The 15,226-nt window shown below is 41.6% G+C and overlaps 1 protein-coding gene across 10 annotated transcripts in view; it reads left to right on the top strand.

The window, feature by feature from the left end:
* The window catches only part of KYAT1 (kynurenine aminotransferase 1), a 53,935-nt gene that overhangs the window by 19,408 nt on the left and 19,301 nt on the right, over positions 1-15,226 (top strand). For 4 of the 10 annotated variants that reach the window (XM_043987220.1, XM_043987217.1, XM_043987222.1 and 1 more), the window contains one exon: positions 12,225-12,348. The exons of 2 other annotated variants lie outside the window; for them this stretch is intronic. In XM_043987220.1, the coding sequence (XP_043843155.1) occupies positions 12,262-12,348 (87 nt within the window). In that variant the 5' untranslated portion in view covers positions 12,225-12,261. Of the gene's footprint in view, positions 1-6,830; positions 6,967-12,221; positions 12,349-15,226 lie in introns of all 10 variants that reach the window. 4 more of the 10 variants (XM_043987216.1, XM_043987218.1, XM_043987219.1 and 1 more) reach the window with 3 other exon arrangements.

The following is a 15,226-nucleotide window of genomic DNA, read 5'->3' on the forward strand; positions in this document are numbered from 1 at the left end:
TTCCCTGACACCATAGTAGCTCTTTATAGTGGGATTCTTTTTTGTTTGCTCATTCTTCCAGCCTGCTTCTTGAATTCAGGCTTGATGTTAGGGCTGGGCTCTGCCACCCCTCTGGTAGGAAGGTCTGGGCTGGGGTATTAAGTGTTCTTCCAGGATCTCAGGGACAGGCTAAGGACTTTCAATGCTCCCAAAGTTATCTGATCCAGGACAAAATCCAATTGCTGTTCCATCTCACCCCCACCCCCATTATGTGTCTGAGCTCTGCAAATTACTGACTTGGGTTTGGGTCTAAGCATGAATAAACTGATGCTAGATTCAGCCACTATCAGCCAGCTAGAAAACCGTATCGGTTCAGTGGCAAAGTTGTAGGCTTCTCCGGCTCTGGAATTCTGGCCTTGGTTATTCCTTTGCAGGCTGGGCTAGATGCTAGAAGGAGGCCCTGGTCTGAGCCATACCACTGCTGCAGACTTCTAAACCTCCTTTATCTATACACAGCCCACAGCCTCCCTACCACGGAAGGATACTTCCCTAAGCAGGGCCCCTTTTCATTATGCCATGGGTCTATGACTCAGAAGAGGGTAATGGACAACAAAGCCACCAGTTCATACCTGTTCCTATCAGTGTGCCCCAGTATGGGTCTGTAGGTGCACCATTTGGGTCTAGGCTCTCCTCATGCCCTTGTGTACACCTCTCCTGGGGTGCTGGAGTGTTCCTCACATGGCTGGACCTGATTTCCTGTGTCCTTGGATATCCCTATCTCCCTATCCTGAGCCGGGCTGGACAAATGACTCACTCCAATTCTTCCCTGGATTTCCCCTTCTGGATTCAGTCTGGTACATTTTCTAGACATGTCTGGAGGAGTTTTTGAAGGAGAATTCACTAGTCTGCTTCCTATCACTCCTCCATCTTCAAAGTTGTTAATTAAGCAGTCACCATGTGCCTGAAACCATGCTAAATGCTGGGCATAATATAAAGAAAGGCAAAATCAGTTTGTCCTCAAGGACTTCACATTCTGATGAGGCAGAGATAACACATAAATAACTAAGTGCCTACAATATAGATACAGAGTAGATGGAAAGTAATCTCAGAGAGGAAGACTCTAGCAATTGGAAGGATTGGGAAAGGCCTCCTGTAGGAGAGGAACTTAATTTTTTCTTCCCTCCCCCCATTTTTTTGTTTGTTTGTTTTTGCAGGGCAATGAGGGTTAAGTGACTTGCCCAGGGTCACACAGCTAGTTAAGTGTCAAGTGTCTGAGGCTGGATTTGAACTCAGGTGCCCCTGAATCCAAGGCCAGTGCTTTATCCACTGCACCACCTAGCTGCCCCCCTCCCCCCATTTTTAAACATTTTTACTTAAAGATTTGAGTCCTAAATTCTTTCCTTCCTTCCCTTTCTCCCTTTCCCCCATCCTGAGATGCTTAGCAATAAGATATAGGCTATGCATTTACAACTATGTAAAACATTTCCATAATAGTCATTTTGTATAAGAAGACCCAAATATAAGGAAAAAAATGAAAAGTGAAAAAATAGCATGCTTCAGTCTGTATTCAAACAATATCAGTTCTTTCTCTGGAGACTGATGGTATGCCTCATGATTAGTCCTTTGGGACTGTTTAGATCATTGTATTGCTGAGAACAGCGAAATCATTCATAATTCTTCATCGAACAATATTGTTGTTACTATGTACAGCATTCTCCTGGTTCTGTTCACTTCACTATGCTGATCAGTTCATGTAAGTCTTTCCAGGTTTTTCTGAAATCATCCTGCTTGTCATTTCTTATAGCACAATAATATTCCATTACAATCATACCACAGTTTGTTTTGTCATTCCCCAGATGGGCATCCCTTTGATTTCCAGTTCTTAACCACCACACAAAAAGCTGCTATAAATATTTTTGTACAAATAGGTCCTTTTCCCTTTTTTTATATCTTTGAGATATAAACTTAGCAATGGTATTGCCAGGTCAAAGAGTATATACAATTTTATAGCCCTTTGGGCATAGTTCCAAATTGCTCTCCACAATGGTTGGATCAGAGGAAGGGAACTTGAGCTGAGTCTTGGGGGAAATCAGGAAAACAGATTCAGAAGTGGGGAGGAAGAACAGTGTAAAGACACCAACATGGAAAATAGAGTTTCATGTATGAAGAGCAGTCAACATGGCCAAACAGACTTTATCTTATGCCCAAGAGTGCCACTAGGTCTCACTGAATAGAGGGATGATGTGATCTGATGTTCTGGCTTAGAAGAATCACTTTTGCAGGAATAGAGGATGGAAGAGACATGGGGGAAGGCGACCAAATAGGAGGCTGCTTCCACAGTCCAGGCGAGAGGTGATAAGGGCCTGACTTAGGGTACAGCTGTGTGACTAAAGAGAACGGACATAGAGAAACAATACTGTGAAGGTAGAGACTCACAAGATTTGAATATCTGGGGTGAGTTTGAATGATAAGTAAAGAATAACACTGAGGTTATAAGCCTGTGTCATAGTAACAATAATGATGCTTCTTGACAATGATAGGGAAGTGGGAAAGAAGAGACAGCTTTCAGATAATAAGAGAATGAATTTTGTTGTGGAATTGTTGAGTTTGAGAGATCTAGTTTTAAAATGTCCAGAAGGGGGGAGGGAAGAAAGGGAGGGAGAAAAATTTGGAACTCAAAATGTTATAAAAACTAATGTTGAGGAGGCAGCTAGGTGGCACAGTAGATAAAGCACTGGCCCTGGATTCAGGAGGACTTGAGTTCAAATCTGGCCTCAGACCCTTGACTCTTACTATTTGTGTGACCCTGGGCAAGTCACTTAACCCTCATTGCCCAGCCCCCCCCAAAAAAAACAATTAATGTTGAAAACTATCTTTACATATAGCTGGAAAAAATAAAATACCATTAAGATTGAAAAAAATAAAATGCTACCTAAAACTTGAAAAATAAAATAAGATAGTATAGATATTCTTTTTTTTTTTTAACGGGGCAACAGGGTTAAATGACTTGCCCAGGGTCACACAGCTAGTAAGGGTTAAGTGTCTGAGGCCGGATTTGAACTCAGGAACTCCTGAATCCAGGGCTGGTGCTTTATCCACTGCGCCACCTAGCCGCCCCGATAGCATAGATATTCTTAACCTTTTTTGTGTCATGGGCCCAGTTGGCAATCTGATACACTGAGACAATTGACAGATCCTGTTTACTTCCTCAACCTCACTTGCCTACTCCAACACTGGCAGTTGGTCAGCAGTTGGGTGGTGGGTTCTTTTCTATAAGGTTTGTTCCCTTAGATGAAGGCTGTGGGGGCCAGGTTGGGAGTAGATTAGGTCAGGGAGGAGGGAGAAGGGTTGCTGCTAAGCCAGGAGGTCTTGGGCTTGCCAGCTTGTCTGCAGCACTTGACTGGAAGTTGATGCTGATAATTGTAGCTTAGGCAATTCCCTTCTCTACAAAGAGTGCTCCCCTCAGTGATGGCTGTGGGGGCCAGGCAGGAAGCAGGACAAGCTGGACCTGGAAGGCAGTGCAATTCCTTGGGCTTTTGGTCTTTGTCTTTTTCCATTAAGGCTCAAAGTGAGGTGGTGGTGGTGTTGTCAGTGAGTTGACCCAGTTACATATATAAGTAATGTATAAAATAAATACAAAATAAACACAGGATAGTTTGGGACGGAAGGCACTAGCTCTTGGGAAGATCATGAAAGGCCTTGTATAGAAGACTGTACTTAAGCTGGGTCTTGAAGAAGAAGGATTCTGTAAGTATAGTAGGGAGTTTTTAAATTCCTGAAGAGTAGTGCATTTCAGACATAGGGATGGCCAGTCCGAAGGCAAACAAAGAAGGGAGATGATGTGTAAGGACAAAAAGAAGACCAGTTTGGCTAGATCATAAAGTGTGGGAAGGAAAGTCATATATAATGAGCCTAGAAAGATATGTTGGCACCGCATTTGTGAAGGAGCCAAATAGAGGAGTCTGTATTTTGTGCTCAGGACAATAAGGAAACAATGGAGTTTTGATTTTTTTTTGCGGGGCAATGAGGGTTAAGTGACTTGCCCAGGGTCACACAGCTAGTTAAGTGTCAAGTGTCTGAGGTTAAATGTGAACTCAGGTCCTCCTAAATTCAGGGCCAGTGAACAATGCAATTTTTTGAGCAAGAGGAATGATATGGTCAGAGCTGGACTTTAGAAAAATCACTTTGATAGCTGTGTCAAATCAGTGGGCATTTATTAACTGTCCACTGTGTTCCAGGCACTGTGGATTCAAAGAAAGGTAAGGTCTCTGCATTCTGGATGGAGGAAGGATTGAAGAGAGAAGGGATATGGGGAAGGGGGAGACCAATTAGGAGGCTATTTTAGGAGGTAACAGGCTAGGCAAGAGATAATGAGGATTTGCACTAACATATCAGCTGAATGAATAAAGAGAAGTAATTATGATAAGATGTGGAAGTAGAAACAAGATTTAGCAACTGATTGGCTATAAGAAGTGAGAATCTTGGAGGCAGCTAAGTGGCAAAGTAGATAAAGCACCGGCCCTGGATTCAGGAGGACCTGAGTTCAAATGTGACCTCAGACCCTTGACACTTACTAGCTGTGTGACCCTGGGCAAGTCACTTAACCCTCATTGCCCTACTCCCCCCCCAAAAGAAGAAGAAGAAGTGAGAAGCTTGAAAATAATAATGAGATTATGAATCTGGGACATTGGAAGAATTTTGGTACTTTTACAAAAATAAGGAAGTTTGGAAGGGGAGTGGGTTTTAGGGGAAAGATAATGAACTCTCCATTGGACACAGTATCAGTGACATTGTGTGATGATCAACTGCGATAGACTTGGCTCTTCTCAGCAATACAATGATCCAAGATAATTCCAAAGGACTCATGATGGAAAATGGTCTCCACATCCAGAAAAAAAAAAAAGAACTATAGAATCAGGATGCAAATTGAACCATACTGTTTCTACTTTTGGGGGGGTTTTGGAGGTTTTTCCCTTTTGTTCTGATTCTTCTTTCACCACATGACTAATGCAGAAATATATTTCATGTGATTGTACATATATAACCTATATCAGATTGCTTGCTGGGGGGAGGGGGGAGGGAGAAAAATTTGGAACTAGAAATCTTATAAAAACAAATGTTGAAAACTATCTTTACACGTAACTGGAAAATAATAAAATATTTTATGATTCAATAAAAGAAAGTAAATGAGTTCTCTTTTGGACATGTTAAGTTTGAGATGTCTCTGGGACATATAGTTTGAAATATACAATAAGCAGTTGGTTATGTGAGACTGAAGTACAGGAGTAACTAGGACTAGATATATAGATCTGTGAGTCATCTGCATAGAGATAATAATTAAGTTAATAGGAGGTGATGAGATAGAAACAGAGACACAAGAGAGGAGGTCAAGGACATAGCCTTGGGGAACATTCGCAATTTAGGGGTATGAGATGGATGAAGAGCCCTTCAGGGTGGGGGGGGGGCTTAAGAAGAAGTGGTCAGAGAAGCTTTGTTTTTCTTGCCTTCTCTTTAGGGGAGAGAGGAGAGAGGAGGGAGAATTTAGAATTGGAAATAAAACAAAATTGGGGGGAAATAATTTGAAGGACAGTTTCTCTGTCTCCTTAGCCTTTGCAACAGATGCTACCACTTAAGTGGTAACTATCTTCAAGGTAGTCTATTTTAAAATCTCATCATGGGGGGGTGGCTAGGTGGCTAGGTGGCGCAGTGGATAAGCACCGGCCCTGGATTCAGGAGTATCTGAGTTCAAATCCGGCCTCAGACACTTGACAATTACTAGCTGTGTAACCCTGGGCAAGTCACTCAACCCCCATTGCCCCACCAAAAAACAAACAAACAAAAAATCTCATTATGTACACTACAATACAAGATGGCCATTAAAATGGTATTTCCTGACTTGTTGCCTTTAGACACCTGATAAAGGACAGAGCTGGGGAGCCATCCTTCCATTTAGTTGCCATTTCCTTTTGTCTTGTGGGTTCACTGATATTAAGATCAGTATTGACTTGATTCAGTAATAATACCTGTAGGAAATAGAAAATTGGCTATGGTTTCAGGAAGACCTTGGATCAAGTGTGACTCTGATGGGCTCACAGCTAGGTGAAGAAGTAGGTAGAGCCCCCATGGCCTGGATTCAGAAAGACTGAGTTCAAGTCTGGCCTCAGACTCTTACTAGCTGTGTGACCCTGGGCAAGTCATTTAACCCTCTTTGCCTCAGTTTCCTCATCTGTAAAATGAGCTAGAGAAGGAAATGGCAAACCCCTCCAGTATCTTTGCCAATTAAACCCCAAATGGGGTCACAAAGAGACAGACACGACTGGAACATCTGAAAAACAACAATCTGAAGGAGGGGAGGCACAGGAATTGCCAGAGGAAGGAAAAGGAAGAGACCGGGCTACTCTACAGAAGGAAGCCACTGGACAGAACAGCAGAGGTGCACAGGGCTACTTAGGTATCATTGGTTAGAGCAGCTAGGTGGAAATGGGAGGAGACATTCCAGTGACTGTATTGTGTCATGGAAGTGGGGCAGAGTTCAGTATAATCCAAATAGCCTTGGATCTTGCCCTTCCTTCCCTTTACCCCCTGCCTCCACCCCCAACTCTCTCTGTCTCTCAGTACCATCTTTTTTCCTCACCCTACCCATCCCCTTCCCTGTCTTGTAGATTGAAATCCTCTCTCCACCCCACCCCACCCCTTCTCTTTTCAGTGATTCATTAAGACTGGAAACTATTCCTGGTGTCTAATTTCATGCCAGTTTGGGGAGCTCTGGGGGTGGAGGAGTGAAGAAATCTGGTTTTGCCACTAGGCCTCAGGATCTCTGCCTACCTTTCTGACCTGTGTAATTCTTTCAGTCTCCTGTCAGGAATTCAGGCTAGCAGCTTCCTCTCCCTGGCTCTTCCAAGGAAGGAAGGGGAACGGAGAAAGAAGGGGTTTGGTTCTGGAGACACTCAGGAGAGGAGGCACTTCTGGAGAACAGTAAAACTCAGAGTAAGTGGATCTGTTGCCCCCAACACCCTGCCACATTTAATAGGAACCTACCATCGCATAGGATTTGTAGCTGGACAGGGACCTTAGAGATCAATGACTTTGAACCTCTGGTTTTATTTTACTTTAGCTTTGAAAAAAATGTCTTTTGTTTATTTCCCCCCAAATATATCCCCCCCTCATCTCACTTACCCAGGGAATCTTCTCTTGTGGCAAGAACTCAAAATAAAACAAAACAAAACAAAAATCAGTAACCCAGGGCTCAGTCTCATTTCAATTCTTTCCCTTTACACAATGGTAGTCATTGTGCAGATTGTTTTTTCTGACCAACCCCTCCATTTCATAGATGAGGAAACAGACCTAGAGAGGTGAAGTGACCTTCTCCAGGTCACAAAAATAGTAATAGACTTAGAATTCAAACCCAGACCCTCTTGATTTCAATTATGTTGCATTTCCCACTATATCTCTTTTTTAGATCAGAAAGGGACTTCAAAACAGTGACTGGGGGGCAGCTAGGTGGCGAAGTGGAAAAAGCACCGGCCCTGGATTCAGGAGGACCTGAGTTCAAATTCGGCCTTAGACACTTGACACTTACTAGCTGTGTGACCCTGGGCAAGTCACTTAACCCCCATTGCCCCCCCCCAAAAAAAAACAACAAAAAAAAAACAGTGACTGTCAGGCAATCATAATGATTAGCGCCATTTTATAGATGAGAAGAACAAGGCACTAGGAGGTTAAAGACTTGCCCAAAGTTAAATGACCAGTAAATGATAGAAGGAAGACCAGAACCCAATACTTCTACTCCCTTTGGACATAGTAATTTTTTTTAAATGGTATCATGGGAAGACTGGAATGAGAAGACCTGAGTCCTCTTGCTGCCACTTTTGGGCATGCATGTCAGAGGTACCTGTTTATTCATTGGCCCAGTGGATGGCTGTCCTGGACTGACTTCTGAGGTCCAGCAAAGCAATAAATCTCTGACACTATGACCCTAAATCTCTACAGATCCTCCACTGTTTTTCAAGGCATTGTGTAAGGCTATGGGGAGATAAATAGATAAACTGACCATGGTCCCTAGTCTTCAGGAGGCTTTTGCTTATCCATTAAAAAAAATTCTATAATAAGCAACATGTGATAAGAGCTCAAGATATCTGATACTAAACCAGCACCTTGTGAGTTCTGGAAAGGAAGACCTCATTGTAGTGAGGGAGAAGGTAAAGTGAGCTTAGGCTGAGCCTTCAGGGAGCAATTAGATTCAGGTAAAAGCAAGAGTCAGGAAGACCTGGGTTCAAATTCCTCCTCAGGTACTTACTAGCTATATGTCAGTGCTATGTGTAAATGCTAGGTGTGACCAGACAAATCACCAACATCTCTGTGCCCCAGTTTTCTCAACTGTATAATGGGGGATGGGGGTGGTGTGGACTCAGTAGTTTCTGAGGTTCCTTCTAACCCTAAATCTATGATCCTATGAACTAACAATTAAACACAATGAATAAAACATATGTAAAGAGGCAGTGAAGGTGGTGCTTCTCTCTATTCATTACACAAATCATTTTTTACAGCTGTTTCTTGTGTTTTGTTATTATTATAGAGAAATGCTGTTGATTTTTGAGGAGTTACTTAGTAACCCGCAACTTTGCTGAAGCTATTGTCTCAGCATCTTTGCTCATTCCCTGGGGTTTTCCAAATAGCCATCATATGATCAGCAAACAGAGATAGTTTCATCTCCTCTTTACCTATCTTTATTCCTTTTATTTCTTTTTCTTCTTGGAAATGTGATTGCTAGCATTTATAGAACTATATCAAATAATAGTAGGGAGAGTGGATATCCTGACTTTACTCCCATATTTATTGGAAGAGTTTTTAGTTTATCCCCCATTGCATGAGAAGTTTTCTTTTGATTTTAGATAGATGCTTTTTGTGATATTAAAAAAGTATATGAGGGGAGGCTAGGTGGCGCAGTGGATAAAGCACCGGCCCTGGATTCAGGAGTACCTGAGTTCAAATTCGGCCTCAGACACTTGACACTTACTAGCTGTGTGACCCTGGGCAAGTCACTTAACCCCCATTGCCCCGCAAAAAAAAAAAAAAAAAGTATATGCCTATACTTTGTGGTGTTTTTAGTATTTGATTGTTTTTTCTTTGTCTGATAGGATGATTACAACTCCTGATTATTTTTTTTTATTTACTTGATGCATAGATTGGATAAGAAAACAAAACCCTATAGTCTGTTGTTTATAAGAAACACATTTCTAAAAAGACATACACAACTGAGGGGATGGAAAAAATTATTACACCCTTGGTTTTGTTTTTTTCTGGAGGTAATATGTAAATTCTTTCAATTAGAATTTCATTGGGGGGGGCGGGCAGCTAGGTGGCACAGTGGATATAGCACCGGCCTTGGATTCAGGAGGACCTGAGTTCAAATCCGGCCTCAGACCCTTGATACTTACTAGCTGTGTGACTCTGGGCAAGTCACTTAACCCCAAATGCCTCACCCAAAAAAAAAAAAAAAAGAATTTCATTCTCTATATTTAGAAGTTCTGGGTAGTTCTCTTTTATTTTTTCCTTCATCATGGTGTTAAAGTTTTTTGTCCTATCATGGTCTTCTGGGACACATGATTCTTCTGGGAGACTGTGATGTTGTCTCTATGCATCCTGTCTTTAAGAACAATATGATTTGCTTGCATAGTGAGCACATTTTCTTTTAGTGCTATTCCTTCTTGCTTCTCTTCTAAGCTGTCCTTCGCTTCTGTGTATTTGCATTCCCAGTTTATTGCTCTGTCTTTTGTTTCTTTGGAGAAACTTGCCATTGCAGAGTCCAGTTTTTCTATTCTACTCATTATTTTTGCTTATCCATTAAAAAAATTCCATAATAAGCAACATGTGATAAGCAATTCTGCCCTCATGATTCTGATTTCTCTTTTAAACCACTCAGGAACGGTGTGTTAAAGTTCTCTGCTCTCTTCAAATTCCACTGTGTCTGAGGATCACATAGGCTAAGTTCTGTCACATCAAGTATTAGATCATTTTCCTTTATTTTGCAGTATTTAATCATAGATGCTTGAACTTGTTTACTAGATTCACTATTTCCTTCTATTGTTACTATTTTTCTTCTTATGTTCAAGGTCTTTGAGTTTTCTTCTTCCTGAAATCTTGAGTACTTTCAGCCTTCCCCTCCCCGCCTTACTTTTCTTATTATTCACTATCTGACCCCCTCCTGTCTACTTGTGATTTCTTTGGGGGCTGGCTCTCAAAGTGTCTCAGCATCCTCCCACTCTGGACAATTCACAGTTCACTGTGCTAGGTCTCTGACTCAAATGACTTTTGGATGGTCAGAAATGGCTCCAGTTAGGTGCTGTGCTCTTCACCCTGGGCTTGGGGGAGTGCTACACAATCCCCCATATATAGGGTATCCTTTTGTGGTGACCTCTCCTACTCCCTCTGTCTCTCTGTTTTCTGACCCAGCACCAGCATTTCAGAGCTTTGCAGCACTGGTGTTTCTGGGTTGCAGTCCCTTGAAAGCTTTTGCTTCTGAAGAGCTGTGGCCAAGCTGGTTGTGGAAGCCCAAGCAAACTTTTGCAGCCTGGAGCCAGGGTCTCCTTGGCACTGGGAAAGAGGGAGGGGGAAGACAGGAGTGTAGGAATGGGTTTTGATATAAACCTGTGTTGTGTCCTTGGGTCTGCTAGTGTATGTAGTCTTGCTGTATGGAACGTAGGGGAGGGGTGCTTAGCGAGCTCAGGATTCTATCAGAGAAGAAATCTTCTATGGTCTTCAGTCCCTGGAAAAGAGTAAGTAGACTTTTTCTCCATAGGAGAAAAGGGGGAAGACAAGCTATATAGGATTGAGGTATGAAAGTTACAGAGACACAAATGTCAATTCCATGTAATTAAAAGTTTCTAATTAGAACTATCCTAAAATAGAATAGGCTGCCCTTTTGAGTGAAGGTATTCAAGTGGAGGCTGTATGACTAGTACTTGTCTAGAAATGCTGTATGTGTATGTATAAGGGAAACATTTATGTATTGGGTAGGGGAGCTGGACTGTTCAGGGGTAAATGTTTAATATTTTCTCACCACTACCCCTACCCTCCAAATATATTTATATGGGTGTGTGTATGCGTGTGTGTATATATGTGTGTGTGTGTGTGTGTGTGTGTATGACTCACTTTAAAGTTGAATCTGCATTATTAATGTTTTCTCCATCTTTTCTTAAATCTAGAGTCAACAGTGAGCAAAATAATAAATCAAGTCCTGATTTGTATCCTTGCACTTTCCAAGGTGTAAATGCTTACCCTGAAAATTAAATAGTTGACTTTCTACTAAGAGCAGGCTCCAGTGCACCTCTGATTGTATAGCTTCTAAAAATTGAACTTCAGGCTGCCTACCCTGGGTAGTTAGACCCTTGCTTTTCCTATCTATAAAATAGGTAGAATAATTCCTAAGGCCTTCTTTCCAGAGTGAGCATATGAGGAGGGAAAGGGTTCTTGGGGCCTTTTGAAAGGCAGGATCAAATTAATCTAGCCCCAGCCATGGGTCAGTCCATATACCACATATTCCCAACATAGCTTTTGGGCATCCAGTCCCAAATCCCTCTTCCCCCCCCCAAATCCTTCTCTTATTTATTTATTTATTTTTGGGGTGAGGCAATTGGGGTTAAGTGACTTCCCCAGGGTCACACAGCCAGTAAGTGTTAAGTGTCTGAGGTCAAATTTGAACTCAGGTCCTCCTGAATCCAGGGCCAGTGCTCTATCCACTGTGCCACCTAGCTGCCCCCCAAATCCCTCTTAATCTGGAACCTCTAGAGACAGGGTTCTTAACCTTTTTTTGTGTCATGAACCCTTTTGGCCATGGACCAAGTCTATGGAGTCTATGGAGACTTCCTCAGAATATTGTTTTTAAATGCATAAAATTAAATATATAGGATTATAAAGGAAACCTATGTTGAAGTAGTTATCAAAAATTTTTTTTAATTTCCCAGACCCCTCCCCTCAAAACCTCTCTATGGAAAGACTCCATGGATTTCAGGTTAAGAACTCCTGATCCAGGAGCAGCTAGGTGGCGCAGTGGATAGAGCACCAGTCCTGGATTCAGGAGGACCTGAATTCAAATTTGGCCTCAGACACTTAACACTTGCTAGCTGTGTGACCCTGGGCAAGTCACTTAACCCCAATTGCCTCACCAAAAAAAAAGAAAAAAGAAAAGAACTCCTGATCCAGATGGACCCCAGTTTTACCCACCTTCTCCTCTTCTGCCTTTGGAGGGAGAAGTCAGTGGTATCCCTGGTGTTTGAGAAAGCAATGCTCAAGAGCCCCTCGGTGCTGATGGTGCTGAGTCAGCTGGGAAGGAGATCGGAGGTGAAGCTGGCCAGGCCCCTGCACCAGATGGTAAGTGTGCCTGCCCCTCCAGGCTCCTAGTAGCATAGAACCACTTCTCTGTTCTTCCCCATCAGATCATAACATAACCCCCTCCTACTGAACAGAAATTGGATTAGCCCTGCAAGAAAACTAAACTCCTGCTAGACTCTGGAGGGGGTAGTCAGTGATGTCCCTGCTGTCTGGGAAGGGTCATACATAGTGCCTGACTTGAAACTTCTGCCCTGATCTTTAACTGTATAATCTTGGATGAGTCACCTAAACCCCCATCTTGGTTTCCTCATTTCTGAAAGGAAGGGGTTGGACTAGTGGTCTATAAGATCTTTGCCAGGTCTAAATCTTATAATCCATTAGGTCATCCTGGAAATGAGTCATTCCAGTTTTTGTGTATTTTGTCTCATTAAATCTCCAATGACCAAAATCTATCTTGAAATTAGAAATAAATATGTATGCATTGCACACAGATTATCCACACATTCACAAATATATATATATATATATATATATATATATATATATATATATATATATTCACATGTATATATATGCACACCTGTAAATATACCTATGGGGCAGGTAGTTAGCACAGTGGATAGAGCACCAGGCCTGGGGTCAGGAAGACCTGAGTTAAAATCTGGCCCCAGACATTTACTAGCTGTGTGACCCTGTACAAGTCACTTAACCCTGTTTGCCTTAGTTCCTTCTCTGTAAAATGAGGTGGAGAAAGAAATGGCAAATCACTATAGTATCTTTGCCAAGAAAAACTCTAATGGGGTCACAAGGAGTCAGATACAACTAATCTACTATACACATACATATGCATATGTGTGTATATATGTATATGTTTACACATATACGCACATACATATGCATATGCATATGCGTATCTATATTTACATATCACCCACACCTGTGATTTCTTTGGTACTGGGAGATCCTGGTGAGGAAACTCCCTCTATCAATGCAGTACCTTCTCTGCAATTTATAGTCTTAGAAAGTTACATAACATGATTTAGACATAAAAGTTGATACCATAGGTAAATTAGGAGAGGAAGGAATAGTTTACCTCACAGATCTATGGAGAAGAGAACAATTTATGACAAAACAAGAGATAGTGGATATTATGAAATGCAAAATGGATGATTTTGATTATATTAAATTAAAAAGGTTTTGTTACAAACAGAAGCAATGCAGCCAAAATTAGAAGGGAAGCAGAAAGCTGGGAAACAGTTTTTATAGCCAGTGTTTCTGATAAAGACCTCATTTCTAAAATATATAGGGAATTAAATCAAATTTATAAGAATGCAAATCATTCCCCAATTAAGAAATTATTAGGGGGGCAGCTAGGTGGCACAGTGGATAAAGCACTGGCTCTGGATTCAGGAGAACCTGAGTTCAGATCTGACCTCAGACACTTGACACTTACTAGCTGTGTGACCCTGGGCAAGTCACTTAACCCTCATTGCCCCGCAAAAAAAAAAAAAAGAAAGAAAGAAAGAAAAAAGAAAATAAATGATTAAATGATATGAACAGGCAGTTTTCAGATGAAGAAATCAAAGCTATCTACTGCCATATGAAAAAATGCTCTAAATCACTACTGATTAGAGAAATGCAAATTAAAACAACTCTGAAGTACCACCTCACATCCATCAGATTGACTAATATGACAAAAAAGGAAAATAATAAGTGTTGGAAAAGCTGTGGAAAAATTGGAACACTATTGCATTGTTGGTGGAGTTGTAAAAGTTACCAGGGGCAGCTGGGTGGCGTAGTGGATAAAGCACCGGCCCTGGATTCAGAAGTGCCTGAGTTCAAATCTGGCCTCAGACACTTGAGTGACCCTGGGCAAGTCACTTAACCCTCATTGCCCCACAAAAAAAAAAGGGGGGGGGGGAGTTACCTAGGTCACTGAGAAGGTAAAGGACTTGCCCCATCAGGCAGCATAGGTTGTGCAGGGAGCTAATTTTGCTATGCTTCTAAATTGTCCAAAAAGCCTCTCTCCTCTGTTTTATAAACAATTTCCAACTCCCCTTCTAATATGTAGGTCTCTAAATTATAAGATGGCTCAGTTTGGTCTGCATTTATAAGCAAGTGTTTCTTTATGCATGACTGAACAGCACCAGGCCCAAGGCTAAGATGTCATTGTAAAAGAGGTAGATTCCAGGGTAACAAAAACTTGACACACAAAATATAAAAGGCTGCATTCGGTGTCTTAAAAAAAAGCTTTTTCTGCTCCTCCCACCCCCCTAACCAAAAAAAAACCCCAAACCCCACAGGAACAACAACAGCAAAACCACCACCACTGACACCAGTAGTTTAAAAGCACTAACTTTAAAACAAGACATGTCACAGATTGATTCATCCCTCACAAAACATGAATGGAAGCCCTTGTTCTTTTCTATTTCAATTTTGTCTTAATTAAAATTCTCAGCCACGCTGTGTTCAGAAAGTAATTTATTTGGGACAGATGCCTATGTCGGCACCATAGACATGTGATGTGATTGTGGGTTTGGGGTTGGGGTTTTTTTTGCAATTTTTGCAGTTTTGAATTATACAATTCTGACCCTTTCAAATAAACATGGTGTATATTGTTCTTAAGGGAATACAACCGGCCCAATTTTAAGTAGCAGCACCAAAAGGGAAATCCAGGTTCTGTGACTACTCCCAGGACTCTTTCTGCTAGAGTTCCTTTGCACACCACCTCTCCCCTCCCTCCAACCTCCCCCAGGATACTAACTGCACCTTAGCTAACCTATGTTCATAGCTAACTTTCAAAAAAGTTTTCATATGAATAATCAACAAACACAAATATCCTAACATACAAAGAACAAAAAAGATCAGTATGCAGTATATTAAAATTAACACAATAGTAACAAAACTGCCCAGTTTG

Source organism: Dromiciops gliroides, chromosome 2 (assembly GCF_019393635.1).
Source record: "Dromiciops gliroides isolate mDroGli1 chromosome 2, mDroGli1.pri, whole genome shotgun sequence".
Taxonomy (NCBI): domain Eukaryota; kingdom Metazoa; phylum Chordata; class Mammalia; order Microbiotheria; family Microbiotheriidae; genus Dromiciops; species Dromiciops gliroides.